Source organism: Chironomus tepperi, unplaced genomic scaffold (genome assembly GCF_022539635.2).
Source record: "Chironomus tepperi strain 1889 unplaced genomic scaffold, CSIRO-AGI_Ctep_v1 contig_305, whole genome shotgun sequence".
Classification (NCBI taxonomy): domain Eukaryota; kingdom Metazoa; phylum Arthropoda; class Insecta; order Diptera; family Chironomidae; genus Chironomus; species Chironomus tepperi.
Genome location: NW_027226427.1, coordinates 26,695 through 44,455, shown reverse-complemented (window position 1 = coordinate 44,455; position 17,761 = coordinate 26,695). Strand labels below are relative to the sequence as shown.

General features: G+C 33.5%; 5 protein-coding genes across 5 annotated transcripts; all 5 read left to right on the top strand.

Annotated features, from left to right (window-relative positions):
- Positions 1-134: 134 nt before the first annotated feature.
- Positions 135-4,596, top strand: LOC139092503 (uncharacterized). The gene is made up of 8 exons (XM_070642923.1): positions 135-268; positions 327-503; positions 671-1,674; positions 1,806-1,898; positions 1,959-2,051; positions 2,108-2,749; positions 2,805-3,910; positions 4,228-4,596. The coding sequence occupies exons 3-7, from the start codon at positions 1,617-1,619 to the stop codon at positions 3,677-3,679; spliced, it is 1,761 nt and encodes a 586-aa protein (XP_070499024.1). The 5' UTR covers positions 135-268; positions 327-503; positions 671-1,616; the 3' UTR covers positions 3,680-3,910; positions 4,228-4,596.
- Positions 4,597-4,824: 228 nt separating this feature from the next.
- LOC139092527 (uncharacterized) lies at positions 4,825-6,667 on the top strand. Its single transcript, XM_070642950.1, has 4 exons — positions 4,825-4,915; positions 4,972-5,001; positions 5,057-5,449; positions 5,520-6,667. Exons 1-4 carry the CDS (start codon positions 4,825-4,827, stop codon positions 6,482-6,484), a joined length of 1,479 nt encoding a protein of 492 aa, XP_070499051.1. The 3' UTR covers positions 6,485-6,667.
- A 229-nt stretch (positions 6,668-6,896) lies between these two features.
- Positions 6,897-9,681, top strand: LOC139092526 (mucin-2-like). The gene is made up of 3 exons (XM_070642949.1): positions 6,897-7,075; positions 7,140-8,232; positions 8,290-9,681. The coding sequence occupies exons 1-3, from the start codon at positions 7,055-7,057 to the stop codon at positions 9,579-9,581; spliced, it is 2,406 nt and encodes an 801-aa protein (XP_070499050.1). The 5' UTR covers positions 6,897-7,054; the 3' UTR covers positions 9,582-9,681.
- Positions 9,682-10,501: 820 nt separating this feature from the next.
- Positions 10,502-12,292, top strand: LOC139092504 (cytochrome P450 4d2-like). The gene is made up of 5 exons (XM_070642924.1): positions 10,502-10,666; positions 10,727-11,122; positions 11,177-11,934; positions 12,027-12,044; positions 12,103-12,292. The coding sequence occupies exons 1-5, from the start codon at positions 10,507-10,509 to the stop codon at positions 12,256-12,258; spliced, it is 1,488 nt and encodes a 495-aa protein (XP_070499025.1). The 5' UTR covers positions 10,502-10,506; the 3' UTR covers positions 12,259-12,292.
- A 327-nt stretch (positions 12,293-12,619) lies between these two features.
- On the top strand, positions 12,620-14,884 carry LOC139092507 (protein FAM161A-like). The gene is made up of 6 exons (XM_070642928.1): positions 12,620-12,737; positions 12,810-13,449; positions 13,510-13,773; positions 13,893-14,193; positions 14,246-14,490; positions 14,548-14,884. Exons 1-6 carry the CDS (start codon positions 12,620-12,622, stop codon positions 14,882-14,884), a joined length of 1,905 nt encoding a protein of 634 aa, XP_070499029.1.
- The last annotated feature ends 2,877 nt before the right edge of the window (positions 14,885-17,761 follow it).

Here is a 17,761-nt window from a genome sequence, read left to right as displayed (position 1 = left end):
TGCATCAGACAAGGAAACTTCTTTGCTAAACAAAATGTTGTTGGGATTTCCCCTCAATGACAGTTTGTGTAAACACAAGTTAGTTGGAAAGAGAATTTACACTTCATATGCTCAGTCGCACGCAAGAGCTCATTGAGTAAAGATTAAAAAGTAATAATCTTAATAAGCAATTTTGGGTCCATTAATAAAGAAATTTTGTTGATAATGAAGCAAAAGTTTGAAAATTCAATTGCATTACTAGTTCTAATTTGTACCATTAATGTCAAAGGTAGTTGGAATTTCTTGAAATTTGACAAAATTAAGTTATTAATCTTCAATTGTTTTAGTTACTCTTTCACAATTCTCCTTTGGAAATGGAGGAGGATTTGCAAATTCTTATAGCGCACCATCGTTGGGAACTTCCTTAGATTTTAAATCACCAAAAGATTGGCATTATTTTGGAAGCAGTGGCTGGCCTAACACAGATTTACAAGCATCATCTTCTGGTTGGAATAAGAATGCAGGTAGGAAAAGTCTTATTATAAGTGTCTTAAGTGATCAAAGAGGGATCTTCAATAGAGTAAATTGTGCATGTCTAGGGATTGGTACTCGATCAATTTTCTAGCGCTTGAGTAAATTGTTCGAATTCGTTTAAGTTGCTCGATTTAATAAGTTAATCTCTAATTTTCAGGCAGTATAAGCTTTGCACCGAAACATGTCAAGGGCAACATTCATTCAGTTTTCCCTGATTTTGATGAACATGTACCATCTTCAGCTTTAAGTAATGAAGAAGTTAATAAAGTTAGTTTAAACTCTGAGCAAAATCCAGTTACGACTACAACATCCAGGGCAACAAAGCATTCAAGACCAACAACACCAAAAATAGTTTCTCATCATACTACCTTAAGATCAACAACAACACAAGCACCTAAGCCACTTTCAATAGCTGCCAAAGCACATATATTTTTTCTCAAATTAATTGGAAAATATGAAGTTTTAGAAATGGAAACGACAACAACAGAAAGGAATTCGTTTTCACAAATTGATTCATGGCATCCTAAAGCACTAACGATTTCTAAAGAAACAACGATGCAGATTAAAAAATAGAACAAAATAGAAATAATATTTAATAAATCTAAAGAAAAACTAGAATCAGCTGAACGAGCCTTCTGAATCGATGGGAATTCTATGGATTTGTTATTAATTGTGTTTTAATTCTAATTTATAAAGATTAAGTCATTAAAAAATTGAGATTAAGTAAAACTTATTTACAAATATAAAATGAAATAATGTTTGTATTTTCTACAGTCTAAGCCTTAACTAAATCATGAAAATATTGAAAAAAGTCCATTGACCTTGATTGCAATCCTCAGTTGGATGAATTTATTGGAATTTGTTTACTATAAAAAATTACTATAAAAAAACCCTTATTATTTTGAAAATTGTATTTCGCATTTATTATCAAATTTTGACGTCACTTAAGAGTTTTGAGAGCAAGAGAGTATCAATTCATTGAATTTAAATAGCGAAAATATTCTCAGTTATTATAAAGTCTTCATTGAGTAAAGAATAGACAACAAAATATACACTTATCAGTTTGCAAATTAAATTTTGGACACAATAAAATAAATAGTATTATGAAGGAAAGATTAAGATGTTTCATCGCACTATTAGTAATGGCTAGTACAGTAAAAGGTAATATGACAAAAATCCACAGGAAACCAAATCAACAGACCGATTTCGCTAAGGCGCGGGAAGCTGTTCTATCCTTAACAATCATATATTCTTATGATTCCAATAAAATCTTATAATTATATTTACATTAGCTCAGTTTGATGGATACCATTCATCATTTGGATCTATAACCCCAGGAACTACATTTACTCTTCCACCATCATTTGGATGGCATAGTGATGCAAGTAAGAAAATAGTGATTCGAGAATTTTTAGACATTTGATTCAATATTGTAATATTTTCAGATGGAAATTTGGCTTTTGGCAACAGTGATGCCTTCAATCCCTATAAAAATTTCGTTTTTCCAGCACAAACTACTGAATCGAATCGAATTTCAGGTATTAATTCTTAAATAATCCATAGAAATTTTTTAATTTTCCATTTCCCTTTAAAGTAGGTGATTCAAATTTGTTCCCTAAAACCACAAACGATAACTTATTCGACATACTCGAAAAAATAAGAAATAATGCCTGGAATCATGAAGACATTAAGGATCAGATTCTTATTTTCAAACCAAGAGATACACAAAATGAAACTGAAACTAGTGAGGAATCAAATGCTAGTGATGAATCGAAAACTAGTGATGAATTAGAAACTACTACAAGTGGTACAACATCCACAACTAGAAGATCATCTACAAGACGAACAACAACAACCACAAGACGAACAACAACAACCACAAAACGAACAACAACCACCAGACGAACCACATCAACCACAAGACGAACAACAACATCTCCATATAAAGAAGTATTTTATCGTTATGGAAATACTTTTGCTGATATGAATCTGTTGGAGAATACTTACATCGCTAAAAATGATTATTTTGAAGATAATCCTCCACTTGGACCAGGTCCTTTGGCAAAAGTCTTATTTTCTAGTGGATATAAGTGGGGCTTCATAAAACCTTATGATCCGAACAATAAAAGATGGGATAGAAATGCCGACAGAAAATGGAGAGCAACAACTAAAGCTCCTTATTTTGAGAATATGGTTCCTGGTGAGGATAAAATTCTTCCAGCAAATGCTGTTATTGGTAAGCTGCCTTAATTGCAATGTAATTTAATAAATAACTACGCTATTTTGTTTAGATGCAGCAACAGCATTTGGGTTAGTCTCACTCTTGCCATTAATAGTTCCTTCATATAAGCCTCTCATGTATTGCGGCAATACAGACTTAAAACCATTCCCTATCCGAATAAATCATGAAAATATTTACATGTGTAATCCAACTGACAATAGCTTTGAGATTTTGGAATCAGATAATTTCAGGAATGAAATAAGATATCAAATTATGAACAAAAAATTGAAATGTGACTTGAATTATAACGAAATTCAAGGAAATATTTTCTGCCGAAATGGAACTTTGTATAGTAAAAAAAATATGTTTTGTCCCTCATCGGTAGTTTATAGAGGAAGGATTGAAGTAATGAGTGTTTTAGAATGCAAAGAAGGTCAGATGGCAACAGATTTCGGTTCATTTATTCCTACCACGACTCCCTCTTCTTATTTCCAATATATAACTACAACAACAGAAAAGCCTTTATCATTTGGTGCAAAAACTCATCTGTTCATACTCAAACTCATGGGAAAGTTTGAAGTTGCAGAGCAAGAGACAACAACGCCTGGTCAAGTTATGTATCCATCATCAGACCAATTTGCATGGTATCCAATTCCTTTGTCAATTTATGCACAGACAACAACAACCATGGCTACTACTACAACTAAGAGAGAATCAGAAGAAACTACGACAAAAAGATCAACATCCACAAGCACAACATCAACTACAGAAGCTCCATATGAATGGATGAGACTTGTAACATATCCAGATAATGACACGAGATTAGAACGTTTGCCTGATGAACTAATTGAAATTGCAGAAAAGTCACAACCATCGGAAATTCCTGAGAATTGGATGAAAATACTGATAAACAAGAGAGCAGAGACAACAACTGCAGGTTCATAGCATATCTGCAATTAATTTAATATTAAAATTGTAAAAAAGTCTCAAATTTAAAGACGAAATTCTCAGTCAGTCTCAAATATTCATCAAATAAAGACCTAAAATCAAGTTTCGAGGTTTTCGCTTATCAATTTATAAACAAAATATTTGGTTCATTTAAAAAGCAATTAAAAATGGCATTAAATTTCAAAATCTTGGTTTTACTGGTATTAACCAGCACTATCAGTGTGAAAGGTAATTGATAAATTTATGAAAATTTCTCAAGAAATCAATTTTATTGGTAATTTGTAGTTGAGTCGCAATTTGGTTGATTTAAAAAAAATTTTGGGAATCCAGTGGATTCTCTCATTTTTATTTAGGCTATAAGAGAGTATACAGAAGTCACTCCTTTCATTCATTTTATACAAAATCAATGAGGTAGTTCACTATCATCAAGCACATTGAACTCACAATCAACCTCTTCGAAGCAAAGTACACATTTTCGCATGCCATGCAGACTAAACTATATTTCCAAATTTAAAATAATTTATTCTGAAATTTTGTAATTTAAGGATATGAAGGAAACGTTGGAGAAGGAAAAGGTATTTTGAAAAGATTAGGGGGCATCGAGTATTATGACGCTTTAGAATCTAGTACAATAAATCCAGCAGTTTCCAGAATTGATTTAGCAACAAGTACCTTCCCAACTACCACATTTCCAACAGCTAGACTCATTTTCAGATGTCACACAAGAAGGTGGCATGGTACCACAGAATGTCAGAGAAGACGCTTGACATCCACAATAGAACCTGAACATCATTATGGAGATTCGTTTGACACTAACAAATAAATAATGAACTAACCAGCATTAGGTTGTTATGGCATTTGTTCGGTACCCTTATATTTTAAAGCGAAATAAAAGTTGTTCCTTGAACTAAAAAGCTTTACTCATTTTCGTCATATGTTTTTGATGAATCACAAATCATTGAGCAATATTGAGCAGCGCAATATTTTTGAAAAATACTGAGCTAAAATATTCTCAGTAACTCTTATGTTTTCAAGTAGTAAAGATTGAATTAAGCATTTTAAATCAATTGTAAAAATTATCAGCACAAATTAAAATATTTTTTACGGTTCACTTGACAAAATAAAGGATTTGATAACATATAATGGAGCATAGACTCTGCGTCATATTCATTGCTATATGTCTACTATCGACATATATAGATGCTCGTGGTGGAGGTGGAGGTGGAGGAAGAGGTATTGTACTAATTAGAATTTAAAATGAATAAAATTTAAAAAAAATGAATTTTCAGGTGGTGGTGGTGGACGCGGTGGCTCAAGAGGTAGGATTAATACTAAAAATACTAGAATTCCGGATCTAAAAATTTAAATTTTCAGGACGAGGTTACTCAAGAGGTGGTGGAGGTGGAGGATATGGCTCAAGAGGTAGATTCAATACACAACGTGGTTGTGGAGGTTTAGCATGGGCATTTAAAAGTTATTTTTCAGATCCCCTATATGGAGATACTTTTGGAAAGAAAGGTCTTCCAAGCAACTCATACATCGCAAACAATAACTTCAGATATCACGATTATGGATTCTTGGTAGGATCATTGATAAATACAATTTTAGGAGACACTGATAAACATTTGCCATTCGATGAATATTTAAACTATACCTGGGTATGGTACACACCATCGGATGCAGATTGGCGGGAAACAACTCGAGCACCCTTTTTTGACAATAAGCTTCCTATAATTCAAAAAACATTGCCTGTCAGTACTGTTGTTGGTAAGTTTTTAAGGCTTTGATTTTTTGTGGTCTTCAAATCTTACTTGCTAAAAATGCAAAACATTTTCAGGTGCTGCAACAGCATTTGGTGTAGTTTCAATGCTTCCACTTAATGTCCAAGCAGGAAAACCTCTTATGTATTGCGGCTTACCAACCTTAATTCAGTCGTATCTTCGAATCAACAGTGAAGACATTTACGTCTGCAACGATGGAAAGTTTGAAATTTTGTGTAAGAAAAATATTGATGGTGAATGTACAAATGAGAAAGTCCAGTGTGACTCACCAAATGGATTTATCAAAAATATTTATTGCTCAAAAGACACACTGTTAAGTACAATACATCTATATTGCGACTCAGTCACAACAATATACAAAAAGGAATCAAAGGATGATATTAAAATTGTGAATTGTTTTGATGGTCGACTGCCAAAACATAAAGTTGCATTTGTTCCAACAACTACACCAGCATTTGATGCGCCACTTACTACGACAACTCCTGATCCTAGATCTTTATCATTTGGTGCAAATGTACACGTTTTTCTTCTCAATCTTATGGGAAAGTCAGATGTTTTAGAACCGACAACACCAGAAACATTCCCATACACAGATGATGATGCATGGCATCCAGAAGCTTTAACAATTCCTCCAGAAACGACCACTACGACAACAAGACGACCCACAACTAAACCTCCTTACGAATGGATGGAGAAACGATACATAAATTATGAAAATGGCAGTTTTGACACAACATATTTTCCAATTTCTGAATACCTAACGCCTGATCCATCCGAATCTCATCAATTTCTTCCATTGAGTTGGTACAAAATTTACACAACCGAAATGGTCACTGAATCCACAACTGAAACGACGACAACCACAACCACAACTAAGAAGCCACACACATGGATGAGAGAATCATTTGCAAATGAAAATAGTGGAAAATTGGAACCTGTTCCAAAAGATATGGTTGCAGTAGCTGAGCAAGTTATTCACTACTTCCCTTCAAATTGGATTAAAGTTTTCAAACTAGACTAGATAATAACTAGACTTACGGTCGACTAATGACATTTTCACTGGAAATGATGTCAAATTGTCTACTTGAGTTGGCATTGCATTAATCTTTCCTTGTGATTATTTTAATTACGCAGACTTTAAGTACGCAATAAGTCATGTTTGTTATTTAAGAATATGAAATAAATGACACAATATTACTCATCAGTCTTTATCATGTTAATAACGTCATATTTAGCGTCAGCAAATATATTCTGATTTTCAGACTCTGTTTACACTTTCTTCATTAAGAATCTATCCTCAAACCGATTGAATTGCTCATAAATGTGTGAGCATAGATTACGACTGAGCATCAAATACTCAAATTTCAAAGAGCACAACTAGAATTAATATAAATTACAGAGCAATTATATACTCAGTCATTAACAAGTGTCCATCAAGTAAAGATTCAAAATAAAAATTTGCGTAGTTATCAACTTAAAAGTAAAGCAACAAGTTTACGGTTCAATTGACAAAATTATCATTTAATCATGAAAATAAAATATAAAGGACTTTACATCGCAATAATTGTGTTACTGACATTAAGTAATACAGATGCCAAGGGTGGAAGAGGAAGTAATACATTTTAACTATATGCCAAACATTACAAAATTGATAAAATTATAATGAAACATTTCAGGCTCTGGACGTGGATCATCATCATCATCATCACGAAGTAGTAGCTCAAAAAGCAGCAGTGGTGGATCGAGTTGGTTTGGAGGTTCAAGATCATCTCCTTCATATTCGAGACCTTCACCTTCATACTCATATTCTCGACCATCACCTTCACCTTCATACATACAGTGCACCTTCACCTTCATACACATATTCTCGACCATCACCCTCGCCATCTTATGGATGGAATACTGGTGGAAGTAGCTCAAATACGGGATCTAAGCCAAGTACAAGCTATGGATGGAATGTAGGAAGTAATACAGGAAGTTCAAGCACTGGATCTAAACCATCAAGCACAAACTACGGATGGAATGTAGGAAGTAATACAGGAAGTTCAAGCACTGGATCTAAACCAGCAAGTACAAATTACGGATGGAATACAGGTAATACAGGAAGTACAAATACTGGATCTGTTCCATCAGCACCAGTTGGACCTCCACCATCATATCCAGGCATGCAAAATCGTCCAGTTCCAAGCCATAATTCTCCTCCTGCTTATTCGCCAAGCTATAATAATCCTCCAGCTTATAGTCCTTCTCACTTTAATTCTCCATCTTATAACTCGCCAAGCTATAGACCTTCGAACAGTCCATCATACAGCCCATCCTATAGCCCATCCTATAATTCACCAAGCTATGGAAGTAACATTCCTCGACAAAATGTTTATGGAACTTATGGATCAAATCCTGGATATACAAACAGCCATCAAACTTATTATGGAAATACTTTCGGAAGTCATGGAGTTCCAGGCAATACTTATATTTCAAATAATTATTATGGAAGTCAACGATCAGGTTCAGGTTCAGGCTTTTTAACAAATGCTATGTTCTATGGTGCTGGTATGCATAGTGGATATGGATGGGGACGTTCAAGTGGATACCATCATTATGGACATCATCATCATTACGGTCACTCTGGATATGGTGATAGCTATGGATATAGTCGAAGACAATGGGATGAAGATGATGATCGAAGATGGCGACAAACTACTAAAAAGCCATACTTTGAAAATAAAGTTCCTGGAGAAGATAAGATTCTTCCTGCTAGTGCTGTCATTGGTGAGTTCTGGCAAGTTTTTCTGGAATATATCTAAACCTATATTGCTTCTTTTTTAGGTGCCGCAACTGCATTTGGATTAGCTTCACTTCTTCCTCTTAATGTCCCATCCAATAAGCCTCTTATGTACTGCAATAGTACCGACTTGATGCAATCGCAAATCCAAATCAATAATGAATACGTTTATCAATGTATTAACGGTTCCATTGTGATTTCGTGCTTTGAAAATAGCAATAAAAACATAACCAAATTAGATTCTAAAGATCAAACGGAGGCTCCAGTTAATCAGAGTTCACTAAGTCAAATTCAAGCGGATCCATTAGTAAATCAAACAGAAGTACTTGTGAATCAAACAGTAGCTAATGAAAATACAACCGAACTAACTGCCAATCAAACTGAATCTCTAGAAAAAGTAACAGAACTACCAGTAAATCAAACAGAAACACTTAAAAACCAAACCGACTCTAAATGTGCAAACAGGATCATGGAATGTGACTTATCAGACCAACAAAAATATGGAAATATCTATTGTAAGAAAGATACTTTGATGAGCAGGAATTCGATCTTCTGTAACTCAACAACTCTCTTGAATGGTACAATGATAATCAATGGAACTAGCATAGACACAACATATACAATTCTCAACTGCTATGATGGTCAAGTCCCAGAAAAACAAGCATCATTTATACCGACTACAACAACGACTCAAGCTCCAACTACAACGACCGAAAAATCTTTATCATATGGAGCAAGAGCTCATCTGTTCTTCCTTAGAATCATTGGTAAAGATGACCTTGCTGAACCACACCCCAAACTTACAACAATTGCAGAAGATATTCCACAATTATCAGATAATGAGACTTGGATACCAGAGGCTTTAACAATTCCACCTGAAACCACCACAACTACTACAACTACTACGGAAGCACCGTACCAATGGATGTTGCCACTACCTGTGACATATGAAAACGGAACTGCTGGAACAACTTTAAGACCTGTTCCAAAGGAAACACTTGAACTTCACGAAAGAATAGCCAAAATGTTTGGAGTAAATGAAACGACAACGAAGAATCCACTTTGGATCAAAGTCTATATAACAACAACAGAATCATCAAACATGACAACAACTGAATCATCAAATGTCACAACAACAAAATCTATAAGCACAACAACTGTATATGAATGGATGCGACCAAAATTCACAGATGGTGCAGATGGATCAGAAATGGAACCAGTTCCTAAAGATTTAGTAGAAATAACTGAGAGTTTTAATTACACCATTCCATCTGAGTGGGTTAAAGTTTGGAAGAACAAAACTTTGGAAGCAACAACAACAACTTTGAGTCCATAAATATTGGAAAGAAGGAAGATTGTAGCATATGATATGTTATCAGAATTTAATTTTCTTATGTTAGAGACTTTAAATGAGGAATAAAAAATATTTAATCAAATTTGATAAGTGTTTAGCTTTTAGTGTTGTTCATCATGTCCTGTTCAAGAAGTGATCTAACTCTAACCCGTCAAAGTAAGCATCCGACTCCTCTAACTGTCCAAACAAAACAACTAGCTAGTACTAGTAATGTTGTCCCAAGTTTTTCCCACGGTACTCTTTGGATGCTGCTCTACAGCACAACAGTGTACTGCGGTACATAATCTGGACAACACTGCTGATCACAAGTTGATAATCTTAAAGTCTTCTTTGAGAATTTCGCTGGAAATGACCTAAAGGTTATCAAATTATTTAAAATCACATGCAGTCCTTTCGATGTATCACATTTTAATGATTATTACTATATTAAGCATATGAGCAGACATGATTACGTTTTGTCACCCTAATATAGAAAAATTGAGACGGAATTAGAAATTTCCACCATTCTTAGGATTTTTCAATCAAGAATAGAAACATTTGGTTTTTTTAAAGGTCCTGTTTAGTACAGGTCTCATGGGAGTTTTAGAAATCTATCCAGTTAGGATGAAGTGACTGAAGTAAAATTCAAAAACTGCAAAAACCTGACCAAATGACTTTAACTCATATCACTTATTTATATTTATATCTTACTTACCATGCGTATGATAACAACATCTTTGCGATAACGAATTCTAATAATAATCGAAACCTTGGCCGATAAGCAAAATCAAAATAATCACAATCACACTACGGGAATCTCAATGATTATATTTTTGTTTATATTCGTCACTATGATTGCACTCACTACTGATAAAGTAGATCTCTCGAATTAAATTCAGTACACACTTTTGATTCAGTAATAACAAGCATGTGGACCTTGTATGTTGGAATATTCATCGCTCTTGTTTGGATTCTTGATTATTTTTTGCTGGACAGGAGGCAGTATCAGTTGGTTAAAAAGTTAAATTCTGCACCAAGATTGCCATTGATTGGTCAGGCATGGGTAGTTGCGGGAACTAAACCAAATCGTAAGTGAATAATGATGAATATTTGTCACATGAATTTGACGAGCCTCCAAATTTTTTTAGAGATGTATGAACTCTGCATAAAGCTGTATGAAAAGTATAATCAGAAGTTCCCCAATATTCTGTGCACCTACATAGGAAATAAGTTAGAAATCGGCTTATCAAATTACAAATATGTGGAAAGAATTTTAACATCAACAAAGTTTAATGCAAAAAGTTCGCTGTATAGTTTCCTTGGTGATGTTCTTGGAAATGGCCTTTTATTCAGCTCCAACCAGAAGTGGTTTGAACGTCGCCGGATCATCACACCAACCTTCCATTTTAAGATTTTAAGTCAATTTTTTGAGGTTTTTCAGAAACAAAGTCAAAATTTATGCAATGAATTAGAGGACGTAGCTGACGGCCGTACGTTTGACATCACACCTTACATCAATATGACTGTGTTGAAGTCACTATGTGGTAAGTCCACAACTAAACAAATGCTATCTTATTACTAACATTTTACTAATCTAGAAACTGCAATGGGCTGTGAAATCAACGAAAAAGATTACAGCTACTTAAATGCTGTTAAGGAACTAAGTTATCATGTCGCAACAAGTTTCTTAACCCCATGGCACCGAATAAAATTCATTTTTAATCTCACACCGACCAAAAGAGCTCAAGATAAGTGTGCAAAAATTATTCACGATTTTACAACAAAGTTGATTGAGGAACGAAGGAAGCTTTTGATAAAAAGTGGCGAAAGTCAAGATTTGACTGACCTTGACAATGACGAAATTGGATTAAAAAGAAAAATGTGCTTACTTGATGTCTTGCTTCAATCCACGTCAAATGGTAAGCCGCTGACTAATGATGACATTCGTGAAGAGGTCGACACATTTACATTTGCTGGACATGACACAACAACAATCGCAACGTGCTTTACACTTTACATGATTTCAAAACATGTGGACGTTCAGCAAAAATTAAACAATGAAATTGAGGAAATCCTAGGAAAGGATGAAGTAACTTTTAAAAGTTTAAGTGAGTTCAAATACCTAGATATGGTCATTAAAGAAACACTTCGTCTATATCCACCGGTTCCGATTATATCAAGAAGATTGCATGAGGAGGATGATTTTGGAGACTTTGTGGCACCAGGAAATGCGAATTACAATATTGCATTGTTTGCTCTTTTAAAAGATTCAACCATTTTTGAGAGACCTGATGAATTCATTCCTGAACGATTTATGGGAAATATTTCGCCGTTTGGATTCATTCCATTTAGTGCTGTAAGTATGAAACATTCTGTAACACTGTTTGAGCTACATTGTCCTTGCATTGATTTCATTTGAATTGATTATCTCTTCCTATAACTTTCTAGGGTCAACGAAATTGCATAGTAAGTACAAGCCATAAACCAAATATGATTAAAATCAATTAAAACACATTTTTTCCAGGGTCAAAAATTCGCAATGATCAACATCAAGACAACAATCATCAACATCCTTAGAAATTTTGAAATTATTCCAGGATTTATTGAGCCTAAAATAGAATTCCACATCACACTCAAATCGAACGGTTCATTCATAGCTTTACAAAAGAAAATTAAATAAAAGCTCCGCAATAAAAGCTCAGCCAAGACACAAACCATTTATTTTCATATTCACAGCATTTTCTATAACTTGTTTGATCAATCGAATCATCGCATGACATTTCGCGCGCAATTATGCTTAACAATAAAAACAATGCACTGTATGTGCTGTAGTTTTTGGGTCATATGGAATTTTCTTTCTTACTGCTTGCCGTATACGCAAACGTACACAAAGCACCACAACATGTTACTATGGGCAACAAAAAATATACAAGTAAACAAAACTCAAAAAAAAATTGTTCTTTAAAGGAATTGGAGTATATTTTTTTTGCATTAAAAAAGTGTCATAAACTTTTTAAAATTATTTAAATCCATAAATTGAAATGTTGAAGCATAGTAGTCGTAGTCGTATGAATAGTGTTAAGAAGAAAGCATTAGAGAAGTCTGTTTTGCAAGATATGAACTTTTTATCACTCAAAGAATTTTACAATAGCATTCCAGGTGTGTTTAAGGACATTCTTATGCAATAGACAATTTTTGGTGTAAATTAAATTTTTTTTAATTCCTTTGCAGATTATAGCGACATGAATCATCTTACAGAACGTGAATTTTATCGTGAATTAGATATATTGAAAAAGAAGCAGCAATTATTAACAGAAACAAAGGAACCGAGTAAGAAGAAAAAATCAAAATCTAAATCTGACAAGTGTAGTTCCAGAACATCCTCCCATCATTTTGATTTCTTTAATTGTCCTAATGACTATGAGACCAAAAGGAATATTACAGAAAGAATCAGCTTTGCTGATGATGGAAACTCAATTTGTTCATGGCAATTAGATTTCGATGGATCGATTACATGCAAAAAACGAGATAATATATCTCGTCTATCATCAGCAACATCTCGCCCACGAACAAGTCGTGCTGAGTCGCGATGTCGGAAGCAAACATCTCGATTATCAAATATCCAGGACGACTATGAGATGTTGAACTCACTTAAAAATTATCGTAGTAAATCAATCAGTCCAACACGTAGTCAATTAAATGATACAAAATATCAAAAGGAACTGGAAGGTGACACGAAATTTTATAGTGACTTGACACACGATAAGTTAAAAGCTGTTGATCATACAGTCAAACGGGATCCAATTAAGGATATTCCAATAACATCACGTATACCACTGTTTAAAAAAGTCATGGAAGACAAAGAGCACAAGTAAGTGGAACTAATGAGGATGGCCTTAAGTTAAATTTTAAATAAAATTTTCATTTACAGAAGCCAATTGGCTAGACTAAATTCAGCAATTAAACTTCAATCTCAAATGAAGCCATTTCACTTCTATGAGACACGTAACAATGCTCGTAGTAGTTCCAGACGATGTCTAAGTCGTAGTCTTTCCACACCACAATTAGGAAATTGCGACTTTTCCGATAATGAGGATATTGATTCAACGTCATGTCCATTTAAGGCAAAGCCATTTCCTAAAAATCTTTTTTGCAATTATTTCCATTATAAAATGTGGGAGGATAATTATTTTAGGTAAATAAAAAGTATATAGACATACGGATGTGAATCTTTTATAGTTTTGACTGTTAGCCTAAATATAGACGGAACATAAAAAAATATTTATTGATTATTTTTCTTCTTCGCGAAATTAGGGCTTTAAACAAGAAATTGAGGGCAGAAGAGCTTTTAAAAATATCTAAATTACCGCCATCGATGGCAAAGCGCGAGGAAGAGAAGAAGAAAAATGAAGCTATAGATGATATGGAACTCGCGCAAGCAATAACACCAAGCATATTGAAGCAGAGTGTCGATTTCTCACCAATTCTCTCAAAGAAAAAGAAATTGCGTAAAAAGTTAAGGAAGACTAAAAGTGCAATCGCATCGTCGCGCACTCAATTCGCAAAATCTTACATTTTTGATACCAAACGTGATCGTGACAAAGGAAGCGTTAAAGTAATGTGACAAAATTTCCAACAGTGTAATTTAAATAAAATTTTTATTTTAGTCGGATACAACAGCAACAACGATGAATACCCTTAAGCAGCATCGAGAGACACCGAGTGACAAAATTACACCAGAACCAATTTATCCCGTAAATCGTCCTAATTTAGCAGCAACATTGCGTTATGAATGGAGTCGAGAGAAAATTAAGCATTATAAGGAAACAAAAGAGATGCTGATGCGTGACAAATTTCGAAGGCCTTCATGGGGTGTGAAGAATACCCACGCATTCCAACAATTAGCTCATGAGTAAGTCATTTACTGACCGTTTCCTGATGGAATTTAATGTTTCATTAACTTTTTAAGGGCATCGAACGATGAAGAAATTGCGATACGACTGGCAACAAGAAAAGCAGAACAGAAACTTCGGCAGGAGGAACACGAGTTGAACATGGAAATGATGAAACAAAGAGTCAAAACAGCACCATTGTTACTCGAAGGGCCATCACAATTGGCACCACGACTTGGTCACATTTATCATCATTGCGACATTGCAGACGATAAGAAAAAGCTTGATGGATTGATGCAGCAAAATAATCTACTTAAGCCAGGCATGCATCATAAATCAAATCGACCTGGATCAACAATTTCAAGTACTGAAAGTAAACGATCGGAAAGTACTTATAATACAAAAACTACGTAAGATGTATTCTTATTTATTTGTAGTGTAATGTTGATTGAGGATAATGTAGCAGGATTATTTGAACAAAAATGGAAAACAGTTCTGCATTTTGAATTTCGAAATTTAAATTTTAAGTTCGAAAGTGAAATTTTAATTTCGAAATTTAAATTTCGAGTTCGAAAGTGAAATTTTAAGTTTTGAATATAAACAATTTTAAGTTCGAAAGTGAACGATTTCAATTTCGAAAGTAAAATGTCAATTTCGAAAGTCGAAAATTTTGACTTCGAAAGGAAATTTCGAATTCGAAAATTCAAATTTTTCCTAATAAATCCTGCTTTTATAGTCCTCAATATAAATTAATTATCAATTAACGAATTTATCTGTATTATTATGTACAAATATTATATAAATCTAGCCTAATATGAATTCTATAATTTTTGGCTTCACAATACTGCCTTATAAAAGTAGCAATAATTCTGTACAGTGCCGCTAAAACATTCTTGCTATTTACATAAAATTTGAATTATCAATATGAGAAATAAATATGAAAAACATATACCGCATATTTAAAACAAATAGAAAATTATTGATTTTACAGTCTCAATTTACAGCTTTGTTTATTATTTGGAACTCCAAGCCACAATTTATTCTTTTTTTCAGCAGAACCAATTAGCAAAATAAGATACAATATCTGAAAAAACATTGTATTTAATTTCAAATTAATTTTAATTTGGATACTTCCTTTGGCAATATTCGTCATCATATCGTATTGATGACATCACAACCTGACCTAGCCTAACTAGCATGCTTATCTTCAAGATCTTATATCAAACGGAACAATAACATTTATATTCATCCAACGCACATACCGTATCAATTTCCTATAAATCAATTCTTGGTTAAACGAAACTTTGTTTTTGTGTAAATGACATTTTCGTGATGAAAGGCGACATTAAAAGTTTGATGTAATTTATACAATATTGAGCAATGCAGTAATATTTTATTGAAGATGTTCTAGAACAATTGTAAATATTAACTTAAGCTTTCGTGTTACTAAAGCCCCCAAATGCTCATAGAAAATGAAATATCATGAGACGTTTCATCATCAACGTCCTAAATAATTAACTTTTTCATGATGAAAAAAACGTTTTGTTGTGTAATGGATTGTGTGAAAATGCTCTTGCCTTCAGTCTGTTTACATGTTTTTTTCATTTTTCCGTTTAATGTCAATTCCAAGAAAGATTTTGTATCGAATTTAATTTTGAAATGAATTGTTTATGCAATGGGCTGTTGACAGTTGATAGCTTTCAAATTTAAATAATAGAACAGACCAGTGATGGTCAAACTTTTTTGTGTCACGGCTTTTGGTGAAAAGTTACAAAAGAAACCGCACACAATATGGGGTTCCTGCTATTTCCAAAAAATTTCAACGACACCCTAGTGTGCCACGGAACACAGTTTGTACAGCACTGGAATCGCCTTTCAATAATTGAATAGGATAATGAGAAATTTCCATATTGTTGTCAGGATCTCGGGAATCAATAAAATTAAAATACTTAAATGTTTAATAATAATCAATAAACTGATGGCCAAGACTATCATGTTGACAATAGCAATTTGTACGGATGGGCTTCTATTTATAGATGCTATCTGAATTGTTGCTAATTGCTCTTGTCTTAATGGTTTATTTTGATTGCAATTTGTTGACTGCACGACACCGAGAAGAGCTGAAATGACTTGAGGGTCGTTTACTTAACACGTAAAATGGAAAATAGACTTTTTGAGCCGATGCCACTAACCAAATTTGAACAACCCTTCTTTCATTTTGAGCATTAAGTAATAATTGAACGACCCTTTGTTGAGAAATTGGCTTAATAGCTCGGTATCTAAATAATTCGATAACTACAATGCAATCATAAGCTCAAGATTACGTCACAAAGTTCATTTGCATGCTGCTTTTTTGTACTGGAAGTGAAGCTTTTAGGCTACAGATATTAATGTCATCAAAGATTTTGTGATTACATTATAGTGTGTTGTAAAACGTGTACTTTTGAAGTTCTTATGAACTGAAATTTTTCAACGACCAGAAGAAACCTTTTAGAAGTAACTTGCAAAAAGAAAGTAAATTTAAAGCATGTAGAATGCTTTCAATAATTAAATAACAGAATGTTTTTTTGCGATTAAGTTAAGCATGTCACAATCAATTTAGATACACCTTATCATGTAATCTGAATTTCCACTATAAAGTGAAATTCGACTAAGAATCAGAGCTTGAGGTCGACTATGATTTTGTATCGAGGAGTCGACTTTGGCACTAAATGAAACTCGAGTGAACTTCTAGTTATGCTAAGAATATGTCAATGAATGTAGGCTTCACACCTACTCAAAACTAACATGAAAGACATTTCATACTTTTATCATTAACATGCCACACTATCTCAACTGATAACCTTTTAAGCTACAATTCCAAATAATACCACAACGTGTCTTCCTCCGCAAGACAATTTTAATCAAAAAACGATGTTCTCGCTTTCATGACTTGTTAAAATTTTTTATTTGTTCTTTATATTTATAAAGTTCTATATTTAATATCTAATCGGATGTCCTTTAGAAGAAGAAATTAATAAGTACATTTATAAATAGGATGTAAAGAACATGCTCAATTTTTTTTGATGCAAAGTTTCAGATTTCGGTGCTACGTGACGTTCCATTAATTTATTATTCATTCGATAAATACAAACAATTTTTTTTTAAAAAAAAAGTCTTAACAATACTTACTGAGATTATATTCGCGCTGTATGATACATTTCATCATCTCGTTACATTCCCTTCCATTTGCATTGTACTTAAAAAAGCCCACTTTTGATTTCAAGAGGAGTAAGATTTATTTCCGTACCT

What these genes read in the sequence shown, in the direction of transcription:
- LOC139092503 (XM_070642923.1), top strand. Translation starts at nt 1,617, where the DNA reads ATGAAGGAAAGATTAAGATGTTTCATCGCACTATTAGTAATGGCTAGT. An exon ending in AATGGCTAGTACAGTAAAAG is followed by an intron (nt 1,675 to 1,805) that starts GTAATATGACAA and finishes TATTTACATTAG; the next exon opens with CTCAGTTTGATGGATACCAT. An exon ending in TGGATGGCATAGTGATGCAA is followed by an intron (nt 1,899 to 1,958) that starts GTAAGAAAATAG and finishes TAATATTTTCAG; the next exon opens with ATGGAAATTTGGCTTTTGGC.
- LOC139092527 (XM_070642950.1), top strand. Translation starts at nt 4,825, where the DNA reads ATGGAGCATAGACTCTGCGTCATATTCATTGCTATATGTCTACTATCG. An exon ending in AGGTGGAGGTGGAGGAAGAG is followed by an intron (nt 4,916 to 4,971) that starts GTATTGTACTAA and finishes ATGAATTTTCAG; the next exon opens with GTGGTGGTGGTGGACGCGGT. An exon ending in TGGACGCGGTGGCTCAAGAG is followed by an intron (nt 5,002 to 5,056) that starts GTAGGATTAATA and finishes TTAAATTTTCAG; the next exon opens with GACGAGGTTACTCAAGAGGT.
- LOC139092526 (XM_070642949.1), top strand. Translation starts at nt 7,055, where the DNA reads ATGCCAAGGGTGGAAGAGGAA. An exon ending in TGCCAAGGGTGGAAGAGGAA is followed by an intron (nt 7,076 to 7,139) that starts GTAATACATTTT and finishes GAAACATTTCAG; the next exon opens with GCTCTGGACGTGGATCATCA. An exon ending in TCCTGCTAGTGCTGTCATTG is followed by an intron (nt 8,233 to 8,289) that starts GTGAGTTCTGGC and finishes CTTCTTTTTTAG; the next exon opens with GTGCCGCAACTGCATTTGGA.
- LOC139092504 (XM_070642924.1), top strand. Translation starts at nt 10,507, where the DNA reads ATGTGGACCTTGTATGTTGGAATATTCATCGCTCTTGTTTGGATTCTT. An exon ending in TGCGGGAACTAAACCAAATC is followed by an intron (nt 10,667 to 10,726) that starts GTAAGTGAATAA and finishes AAATTTTTTTAG; the next exon opens with AGATGTATGAACTCTGCATA. An exon ending in TGTGTTGAAGTCACTATGTG is followed by an intron (nt 11,123 to 11,176) that starts GTAAGTCCACAA and finishes TTACTAATCTAG; the next exon opens with AAACTGCAATGGGCTGTGAA.
- LOC139092507 (XM_070642928.1), top strand. Translation starts at nt 12,620, where the DNA reads ATGTTGAAGCATAGTAGTCGTAGTCGTATGAATAGTGTTAAGAAGAAA. An exon ending in ATTTTACAATAGCATTCCAG is followed by an intron (nt 12,738 to 12,809) that starts GTGTGTTTAAGG and finishes ATTCCTTTGCAG; the next exon opens with ATTATAGCGACATGAATCAT. An exon ending in TTCCAACAATTAGCTCATGA is followed by an intron (nt 14,491 to 14,547) that starts GTAAGTCATTTA and finishes TAACTTTTTAAG; the next exon opens with GGCATCGAACGATGAAGAAA.